Here is an 11,683-nt window from a genome sequence, read left to right as displayed (position 1 = left end):
TGTACATGATTATTTTCCTGAATAATTAAATTTATCATGTGGATGTTCATGATGATTCGGATGAATAGGAAACTTTGAAGACAGCATGAAAGTGTGAATGAAATTGACAGCTCTTTAAGCAAAAACCCGAGGCTGGGCTCCATTCCATAATGACTACCCATATGCTGTGTGTCTTTGTGGAGATCACATCACATCTCTGTAACTTAGTTTTCCAGTAGTAAAATAATTATAATTCTGTATATGAGAATCAGTATAGATTCATTGAACAACAGAAAATAAAGGCTAATCAATACTTTGAATCCTTTAAGAAGGGCTAATACTGCCAAGAAATTATTTAGATAAGCAAGTGTAATTCCATTGGAAGGCCTATTTTAGGTATATTTAAAAATAGGAAAAATGTTTTTTTTTTTTAAAAAAGATTTATTTATTTATTTGAGAGATAGAGAGAGAGCAAGAGCAGGAGGGGTACAGGGAGAGGAGAGAGAGTCTCAAGCAGACTCTGTGTGAATGTGGAGCCCTGTGTGGGGCTTGATCTCTTGACCCTGAGATCACGACCTGAGCTGAAACCAAGAGTCCCATGCTTAACTGACTGAGGCACTCAGGTGCCCTGGAAAAAGAGTTTCTTATCTTCAAGTAAAGTTAAATAGTTTTCTGTCCTTGGAGATGGGTTGATTTTAACTGAGTGGAATCAAGCACTTTATTTATTTGGAACATTTATTTCTAGTGAGTGTTTTCAGGACAGATTTTAAAAGTATATGAAACTGAGATCTTCCTTCTAACTGAATCAACACTCTTCATGTAGTATTTCTGCATATGACATGTAAGTGATCAGAGCCACCATTTCCATTTTATTCATATGTACATCCAATACACCTCTTTTATTGGTTAGACTATATGCTTACCCTTTTCAGTGTAGCTTGACACCTTAAAAACTCATGTTCCTCAAAAACAGTGCTGGTACTTGTGTATTAAGGAGACAGTGGTACTTGTGTAAGTTAATATACCTGTCAGAACTTTGATTGTTTTAAATTTGATTCCATAACATCATATAAGATTAGTTCTCCTCAGAAGTGAGATTTTATGTATGACAACCTTAGTTATTTATTTTCTTATGTATGGGTGTTTGACGTCTACAAATTAGTTCGGCTAATTTAAAAGTGTATGATATGAAGTGATCATAAATCCTTTGTCGATTTTAAAGGACTTCTTATTAGACTTGCCTTTTTAGAATAATTAAGTGGTGAGGATTGCTATGACTAAAAGTTTAGAGGATACAGTAAGATTATTTAGTCAATATTATTTAAGTTATAATTTTAACAGCATTTTTATCTTAAATAGACATCTAACCTGTATGACATCAGATTTGTTATTGAGTTGAATGGATTTAATGGTTGAATCTCTCTCTTTCTCTCTCTCTCTCTCTATCAAATGATAAATGGACTTTTAAATACCTTAATTTATTATGATCAAAGATCTCATCCAAATTTTGGGGGGGGGGAGGTTGCCTGGGATATATAATAATACCAATTCTCAAAGTAAAACTGATACGAACTGTGACATTTGGCTTAATGTGACACTTTATTATATGAATGAATGAGACAGTAGTGGAAGTGCTGATAACACTCTTTTGAAATATCATCAGCCATAAAGTCCTGCACCACTGCTTTCTTTATAAGCAGAACTTAAATAAATCTATTTAATGATCCTATGTATTTTCTTCCCTCTAAGTAACACTATACTCCTGCCTGCTATAATCTGCAATTACTTTCTTTTCCCCGAGGAGAACATTTCACTGAAGAAATAAAAGTCGTTTCAGTCACCATGAGTCTCTCTGCTTCCTAAGACATTTTCAAATGGTAAGGACTGAGGAAGACTGTTTTTGATGACTCTACTCTATTTTATTATTGGAGAGTAATGAATTCTTCCTCCTTAAAAATGCGTTCTGGAACCTATGCATTCAAGACACCACTGTCAAAAAATATATATACATGATTGATGACCCAATTTATCGGTGATATTGTATATGCCATCACAGTGCAGTTTAAATGATTTTGACAAGTACAGAAGAGTGGCATTGACAGGTGCAGAAATAAATAATGGGTTTAAGCTTTCAAATGTTTTTACAGCATTTCCCTGAGTGGCAGGTTGATAAATTAAAATTACAGTTGTAGCATCAGGCCTGAGAGCACAACTGCTTTAGATTACAAAAATAGCGCCGTGGAAACTTTGTGTACTCTCCGGAGAAGCAGCCTGGAGGGCCTTGGGAAAAAATGAAACAAGTGCTGTTGCTAAAGGAATCATTAATTTTGTGGTAGCACTGTCTCAGTCTAAACAAATAAAAAAATAGATTTTTAGAAGAGGAAAATTGGCTTTATCCCCTTATCCCTTTTTCCCTGGAGACTCACAGAAAATTGAAACCATACCATCAAAAGATAGGCATTGAGCTGGCCATTAGTGGCTTCAGGATGTCAGATGGGCATATTTAAGAGCTTAGGGACAGTTTCTTGTTAACCTTCCCTTAGTTTTGATGCTACAGCTGGATTTCAGGTTGTCATACTCTCACCCTGATCCCACAAAGTCCAGCTGAGGAATCTGTAACACATCACTCCATCACTCACTGATTCTAATATTCTCAAAAAAAAAATGTTATTTTCATCAGGCATTTCCTTCCCATTATTTTTTTTCTTTACAGATCTTAGTAAATGAAAATTGCAAATATTTAAGGTGCACAACATGACTTTTTGACATATGTACACACTGAAACGACTGCCTTCATGAAAGCTAGTGAACATATTCCTCACCTCACGCGGTTACCTTTTCTGGTGATGAGAACGCTTAAGATCTACTTTTTAAAGCAAATTCAAGTATACATTATAGTATTAATAATTACAGTCATCACATTCTGATTCCCAGAACGTACTCATTCTACGTAACTGAAACTCTGCCTCCCTCATCCTCCCAGTCCCCGGCAGCCACCATTCTACTCCCTGTTTCTGAGTTCAGCTACTTTAGCTTCCAGTCATAAGTGAGATCATGCAGCATTTGTCTTTCAATGTCCGGCATCTGACTTATTTCACTTAGCGTCATGTCCTTCAGGTTCCTCCTTGCTGTCACAAATGGCAGGATTTCCTTCTTTTTAAAGGCTGAACAATATTCTATAATATGGTACTAAATAATATTTCATATATATAATAGTTTCTCTATCCATTCATCTGTTAATGGGCATTTAGGTTGTCTTGGCTATGGTAAATCATGAGACTACGAACATGGGGACACAGGTATCTTTTCAAGTTAGCAGTTTCATTTCATTTGGATAAATACTCAAGTGGAATTGCTGAATTATATGGTAGCTCTATTTTTAGTTTTTGGAGGAACTGCCACACTGTTTTCTGTAGTAGCTGCACCAATTTGCATTCTCCCCAACGGTGCACAAGGGTTCCCCTTCCTCTACATCATCACCAGCATTTATTAGCTTTGATCTTTTTGATGATAGCCGTTGTAACAGGTGTGAGGTGATTTCATTCTGCTCAAGTCATGAGTCTTTTCAAGTCATGCCTGAACTATCGCAGCAGCTTTCTACATGGCTCTACCATGACCTCACTTTGGATAACATCACTCTCCGGTTAAAAATGAAAAAGACAAGCAAACATACAACATCCAATGACTCCACTGAATCCATAGAATGAAAAGAAAGCTCATTTTCTTCCCTCTCTCAATCTTGTACTGAATTCTTAACCTCACCTTGAGGATTAACTCAGGTCCTACTTTTTGTCTAGAAAAATTTCTTGACAATGTGGCCATTTTCTTCAACTTCCCAGTTCTTTTTTTTTTTTTAAGATTTTTATTTATTTATTCGACAGAGGTAGAGACAGCCAGCGAGAGAGGGAACACAAGCAGGGGGAATGGGAGAGGAAGAAGCAGGCTCATAGCGGAGGAGCCTGATGTGGGGCTCGATCCCATAACGCCGGGACCACGCCCTGAGCCGAAGGCAGACGCTTAACTGTTGTGCCACCCAGGAGCCCCTCAACTTCCCAGTTCTTAAATTAAGCTAAACTTTTAATTCCTAAATGACTTTACAGCAGTCATATAATTCTGTTTTATGTTTTGATGCTCTACTGAAACCATCCATAAATTGGTATTGCTTTCCCTTTTTCATGCTCCTATTATTAAAGTTTTTAATATTGTGTGTGATATTTCTATAAATCTAAGTACCTTCTGGAACTATCTTCCTGTCTTAATGCTATTTTATTTTTTCTTGTCAACTGCATTACCAGGAATTGGATATTCAGTTGAATTCTGGGAATAGAGTTCAAAAGAGAGTGAAATCAGCACAGGAATGAAGTTCATTCCTTTAGGAAAAAAACTATTCATATAACTTAATTGTTGCACAGGATATTGATAGTAATTGGTATTTGTTTCCTGTTTACTAGGTGTCAGACACTGTTCTAAGCACTTTGCAATATTATCTCGTTCAAAACAGCCCTAAGAGTAAGTTATTACCTAAGGTGAGGAGATGAGGCTGGAGAGTTAAATTGCCAAAGGCACCTAGCTAGGAAGTAACAGAAGGGAATTCAAACCAAGGAAATCAAATTATAGAATTTAAACTCTTTGGGGCACCTGGGTGGCTCAGTCAGTTAGGCCACTGACTTCAGCCCGGGTCATGATATCAAAGTCCTGCATCGTCAGACTCCCTGCTCAGCAGGGAGCCTGCTTCTCCCTTTGCCAACCCCCCACACTTGTGCTCTCTCTCTCTCAAATAAATAAACAAAATCTTAAAAAAAAAAAAGGAATTTAAGCTCTTAAAACAGGTAGTTAACAGTATAACAATGTATAGCACCTGTTAGTAAATACAAAGACTCCTAAAAGACCTGGGTGAAAGTAAAAGAGTGTAAATATTGGACCAAATAAGAGTGTCAAGATTTTAATAATGTCTTCATAATAACAGCAGAAGTATATTGAATGAAGATTCAAATTCAGTTTCAAGACTGGAAATAAAAGGGGAAAACATCCCCCAAGCAAAATTATTTTAAAAAATATAGCTACCAGCAGTTATATGAGGATCAATTGTAGATGTAAGGTGAGCTTTGCTGTCCTGGCAGTGTTCACTCCCTCTTGTTAGGACTTAGTAGAATGGGTCCACCACATCTCAGGAGATCCAGGAGATCCAGGCTTGACTGGGCCACGATTAGCTCACTCACTGAGCCTCGATGGATATAAATATAGTAATTTTGCTATTTTTATCTTTGATGTGTTTTGAATGTCTCTCAGACAAGCTCGAGAAATACTAATTCTGAGCTTTATCAATATTATTTTAAAATTATTCTGAGTTATTTATTTATTTTTAAAGATTTATTTATTTATTTTGGGAGGAGGGGCAGAGGGAGAAAGAGAGAGAAAATCTCAAGCAGACATCCCACTGAACATGGAGCCCAACTCAGGTTTCAATACTCACCCCACCCCACCCCTACCCTGAGATCATGATCTGAGCTGAAATCGAGAGAGTCAGATGCTTAACTGACTAAGCTACCCAAGCACCCTTGAGTTATTTAAATTAACCTAATACAGTGAAAAAGTCTGAATTTTTTTTACCTGTCTAATAAATAATCCTCATAATAAAGCTACCCATGCAAAAATTCATCAGCTGAAATACTGGTATGAACCAAAATTTCAATTCCAAAATACAACTGATTCATATTAAAAGTCTTCTTTTAAAAGGTCAACTTCATGCTGAAGAGGTAAGAAGAAATAATTCATATGGAAAATTTCATTTAGTGCCTTGAGTGTATTTTTAAAGTGGCTCAGTGTCTGCAAAGCGTCAACAGTCACTTGTACTTGAAGAGAACTCATGCGTCGTCTTGACATGCCCTTTTATACTGTGAATCTTAAACGTCAAACGAACAGGAGCTTCCTTCCCCTCATCTGTATTTTTCATTAAAAAGCTGTAAACGCTTTATCAAGGCAAGACTGGTTTTAAACTAAGATCTATATCTTAGAATCTTCATTGAGAGGATCACTTAGTTCTTGTTCACGTTCCTAAATGCAAACTTGATGTCTGTTTTCTCCCAGCTTATTTCCAAAATCAGAATCTATCTGATGCCACAGAAAGGAAGACATTTGTCAGAAGAGTTTTCTTAATTGCTCTAAAATGGAACGTATGGAGGGCGAGTAGAATATCACAGGCTTAGTATTCTTGTAACACTCAAGCCTAAGCTCCACACTAAAAAACAATTTTGCTTAACTGATGTGTTTCACTGTTGGGTGAGCGAGATGGGAAAGAATTTTAACTTTTTAAAAAGATTTTATTTTATTTATTTATTTGACAGAGAGATAGAGCACAAGCAGAGGGAGCGGGAGAGGGAGAAACAGCCTCCCTGCCTAGCAGGGAACCTGATGAGGGGGCTTGATCCCCGGACCCTGGGATTATGACTTGAGTCAAAGGCAGATGCTTAACTGACTGAGCCACTCAGGCGCCCCAAGAATTTTAATTTTTAAATCGATTATTTAAATTTATTTTACGTATAGTACACATATTTTTGTATCATATATTTATGATAAATGTAATATGTGTAATGCATATATTATATACACATAATATTGATAATATAAAACATAAAACATTTTAATCAACATTTAATAAAATTATTTATTAAATATTAAAATTATATTATTTAATAATTCAAAATTTAATAAATTTCCAGCCTCAGGTCTGGGACGACATCAGAATGAGTTTTGATGCACCTGAGAATAGGTAGTGTGCCCCTTGTGCACCACAGAACCTTCCATGGCATACTATCTGGTCTCTTTACATGTATCCTGGTCTCTGATGGGTGAACTCCAAGACAGTTCTAGATCAATGTGTCAACCTCCACCATATGTATCCCAAACAGGGAAAGACTGTGGGAAGTTATGTTTCAAAGATTTTCTGAGAAAATTCCAGGGACTGTAGATGTCTGTAAGGACAATCTATGTATGTCTGGAGGAGAAGGAGATGGGAGAATGCAACTGTGATGTAGACAGTGGTTTCCAGGCTTGGCTCGACAGCCTGGGAAAACACTGCATTTATTGGCCTACTCTGGGTAAACAGACTCAGACTCTGTGATGAGCCTTCCTGCCTCACTCTAGGCTAATTTTTTTCCTAATGACCTTATTTTATTAATCATTTACTGATGCATGTGAAAGAAAGCTCCCCTCATATCAATCTTTAGTTGAAGGTCTGAGATCTGAGATTTCACTTAACTTCCTTTCACAATTCTGTAACCTTTTTCCATAAGCAAATATTTCCTGTATTATAACTTTCTTTGACAAATTTTCCCATTGCTATATTCAGATTGAATTTATGTTGTGACATTTAAAAATTTTATTTCATAATTACTATAGCACATTTATGAAAGGAAGAATTTTGCTCGCTAATTTATATAAAGAAGAGATGCACATTTTAAAAGTATCAATATTTCTTTCCAGTTAAAAATTTAAATGACAATCATTAGATTTCATCATAAAAATTCAAACCAATTATCTGTACTTATCTTGTTTGATAGCTTATTCCATTCACAATTTTTGTTTTTTTCTCTCCATTATAAAAACATCTTTTGGTTTCCACATGTAACTCAAAGAATGCCCTGTTAAAGTGGAGTTTTATTCTCTGAACTACTTCAGAGCTCTCGGATTGACTCTTTGGAGCATTATAAATGAGCATACCTTCCACATCTGTAATAAAAGCTAATACTTATGAACAATTATGTGCCGAAAACAGTGCTAAGTACTTGATCTAAATTATCTTATTTAATCTCCGCATCACAAATAAGAACTCAAAGCTTGGGGGGTTCAAGTAATCGCCTAAACCAATACACATAGCTTGTAAGTGTCAGAGGCTACCAAGGCAAAAGCAACTTCTAGAGGTACATATTAACGAGTGCTTTCAGACCCTGGTGGGCAGTAGACTGAAGTATGCAATATTTAGCACTGATCTATTCATTAATATGCTTTTTATTCATAGAATTAAAATTAATGTGAGGTGTGCAAGGTCCTACAAAAACTTGATGCTATGGACTTACAGGTCAACTCATACCAAAGACCATATACCATGCATTAATTCCTTTTGGTAAGTGACAGAATCAAAAGCCACAAATCTGAATAATGGTCCTCTATTAGACTGCCTTTGCCTGGTAGTCTCATATGTGTCCACTATGTTCACAATCATCCTATCCTCTTTACTAACAAGGTCAGGAGAAAGACTCATCCAAACTTTAGACAATTTTATTTAAAATACTTTTCTTGGAAAAAAAATGGAGAAGTTCAGCTCCATATTAAAGTATCCAGTCCACAGAACCATTTGGGTTACATGTTTCACCCCACTTTACTTTTAAGACTCACCTAAGGAACAGCAGTATCTTTCTACTGCCATGCCAGCTCTCCCATGTTGGGTACTTGCTGAGTTATATGGTGAGTTATATGTCATTCTTTTTTGGAAACTTTTTTTTCGTGGCTCTAATACGGAGTTTTAAACTCCTGATATGTTTAAAACAAAGATTACTTAGAGTCTGCCCTTGTAAAATAGAGGTATGAAGTAAAAAATGAATTCCATCTCAAAAAAGCTGGGAGAACAGGAAATGCTGTAGAGAAACTGCAGTAAGTGAGGCATGAAGAGAAGCTATTTCAGCCCTCTTGACTTGAGGGCAGGACACATATGCATTCAAAATAAAAGATTTCTTCAGGCTTAAAGATTTTTAACAATAGGAGCTGATGATCAATGAAGGAAAGAAGCCTGCTCTAACGATTTTTTTGGACCAGATCAACTTGACCTTTCATTTTTTTTCCATAAAATCCTCCAATAAATGCATCTACTCCATTTTTTCTCTCCCAGCATCCCTAACAATTATTTTGATTCTCATGATTCAACTGGCTTTCTCAAATGCTTTTATGAGGAGTCGAAAGGGGAAAGGAAACCATGTTGCTCAGGGAGTGACAGAAATATTCAGAGACTGTGAATAAAGTAATAAAAGAAAACGAATGTGATCATTAAAAAATCTACCCCATCCCATGTGTCTGGTCATTAGCATGAGTATAATGGCTGCCTGTACGTGATTTTTTCCCCCATCAACTATGGCATGACTGCCTTTAAGCTATCATATCTTCCGGCATTTTTGATATTTTACGACATCAGCCATAATGCTGAGCATGCAAAAGTCCCCTAATGAGACGTTTTAATATATTAGTCAAAGGATTATTTGGTAAATCAAATAACAACTTTGCTGATTCTTAATTAGCAAAATGCTTGAAAACAGTACATGTGTATTCTTGTCAACAATGTATTATTATTAGAACATGTATTGGGACTTGGAGTGTTGGTTTTACTTGATCTGTTTCATGGCTCCTCAGCTTTGCATTCAGAGAAGGAGTGGAGTGGAGAAATAAAAGTGAAATGGGAGAAAAGGAGAAAAGAGAGATACAGATTTTGAAGGGAGGAAAAAAGGGAGAAGAAACATTAGGATAAATTAAGAGAAAATAGTAAAAAAATGAGTAGACAGACTAGATATAGTGAAGCTGCGGTTCAGAGGAATTTTTAAGACCAATCTGAGCATTATCTTTACATGATAAGAATATTGAATATTACTGTATACCTCGTTTGATTTTTTAGAGGATACAGGCTTTCATATGCATTCATTTGCTGAATTTCCAGGGTCATAAAATAGCTTTGTGAACATTTTGGTTAAGTCTTTATAAAACGTAGACAGCAATGTTCCTGGGGATGTGACGCATCCAATGATAGGGGATGACTCTGTATATGGAATTATATGACGATAATACCATCCCAGAAGACCTGGTTAAAAATCGATGAAAGAACTGAGATTTAAAATATTTAGACATATACTCACCCAACAGACAGGAAAGGCTCCTTTGACTCAAGTCTATGAAAAAATATGAAAAATTGATTTTAATATAACAATTTGCTATACACTTAAAAATTGCTTTTATAGGAATCTGACAAAATTATTATACTTGTTTGGAAGAAAATGTATACTTTAGCACTAATAAAAAGCTGTGAATAATACATGAAGATCTAATCTGGACTGATTCAAATTCTGGCTGGACTTGATGCAGAAGCTAATGAGAGAGACTTGGAATGGGAAAGTAGCATTTAAATGATACATTAAAATAATAATACTGTTAATCTAATTCTGATTTGCACTCTCTATATCCTCCTTTTTTTTTACAGTAATTTGTAGAAATTTTGATATATCTGTTTGTAGTTGTTGTAGTAGTAAAGAAGTTTATAATGTATTTAGTTACATATTGGCTGAGTAATTTATTTCCAGTAAATATTCTGTAACGAAGAGAGAAGCAGCATGACATTCATCGTCATGTACCAACAGCAGCGCATCTGGGGGTGTGTCTGGGAGGGAGTTAGGTCATAGTTTAGGATCTTAATGCTTCCTTTTAATGTCTCCTAAGAACCAGGTATTTTTTTGTACCTCCTAATATATTAAAGAAGAATTCTAATTCTGAAGCCTCTGATTAGTTGTGGCATCTTGAGCAAGCAACTTAAAAAACTTTCTGGGAATTACATTTCTCATTGTAAAATAGGCTAGGAGTGCTTCCAGTTAATTTTCTTATTTCATAAATCAATTTCTTTGCAAAAAGCAAATCAGTCAGGAAACTTTCCACTTTAAATATTTCCTAATTAAGAATTAAGGAGACCAGTGGGTAGGTGTATATTGGCCACTTCATTTTTATATAAGTCTCAACATATGATTATGGGTTAAACGTAAGCAAATATTAAAGACATTTTTATCTGAATCCTGGTGTTTTAAGATGATGTAATGAGCACTGGGTGTTCTATGCAACTGATGAATTCTACCTCTGAAACTAATAAAAAAAAAAGCTCAGAGTTTGGAGATGTACATTTATGCAGTCTTTTTCTTTTCTGAATTCTGATTTTATTTGCACCTCCCTGTAAATTCTTTGCCATACTGTGTATTTGTTGTCCATATATATTTATAATATGAATAAGCAAACAGAACTAAGGGGGAAAAAATTAAAGATAAATATTGAAATATATTTGGATATGCTTGTTTTATAAGACATGACCAATGTTAACGATCAAAAGAAGTGACCTTGAAGAAATGAGGGGGATTCTATACAATGTGATGCAGGGGACTGGTGACCTATTTGGATCATCAACATCTTGACAATATCACTTCTCCCTTACTTTCCACTCAGCAACACTTAATAAACCGTTTCCTGCTGCCTACAGTGTCCCCCTAGCCTCTCACTGCTGCCTGTTTCTTAGTGGCATCGACTAATCCAGTAAAAGAAACACTGAATATCTTGACTCTTCTCTCTTTTTCATCTTCCAGAAGTATCTCAATTAGCAATGTCTTGTCAATTTCTCCTTTATGTGACATCTCCCTCTTCACTCTATTCCCAGGCTAATTCTCATTACTTACCCCAGCCTAGCCGGTCTCTCCAAATGTAAATTCTTTGTTCACAGTTGCTCCAACTTCACATGGTTTCACACTACATCTTCCTTCAATGCCCCCACTCGCATCATTTGTTTAAGGACTGCATACTGCTGCTTTCACTCAAGGTATCATAAACAGCAAGAATAAAAGGAACACCCACCATCTTGCCTTCCCCTGTGCAATTACTAAAATACTGAGTTCCAAATGTATTTGGAGTAGTA

General features: G+C 35.8%; 1 protein-coding gene across 1 annotated transcript in view; it reads right to left on the bottom strand.

Annotated features, from left to right (window-relative positions):
- The window catches only part of RALYL (RALY RNA binding protein like), a 331,187-nt gene that overhangs the window by 65,279 nt on the left and 254,225 nt on the right, over positions 1-11,683 (bottom strand). Inside the window, exon 3 of the mRNA XM_040625588.1 lies at positions 9,876-9,908. Within this exon, the coding sequence (XP_040481522.1) occupies positions 9,876-9,908 (33 nt within the window). The remainder of the gene's footprint in view (positions 1-9,875; positions 9,909-11,683) is intronic.

This window comes from Ursus maritimus, unplaced genomic scaffold (assembly GCF_017311325.1).
Source record: "Ursus maritimus isolate PB19 unplaced genomic scaffold, ASM1731132v1 scaffold_9, whole genome shotgun sequence".
NCBI classification, from domain to species: domain Eukaryota; kingdom Metazoa; phylum Chordata; class Mammalia; order Carnivora; family Ursidae; genus Ursus; species Ursus maritimus.
The sequence above is the reverse complement of the archived record's forward strand: the minus strand, read 5'-3'. Positions and strand labels throughout refer to the sequence as shown.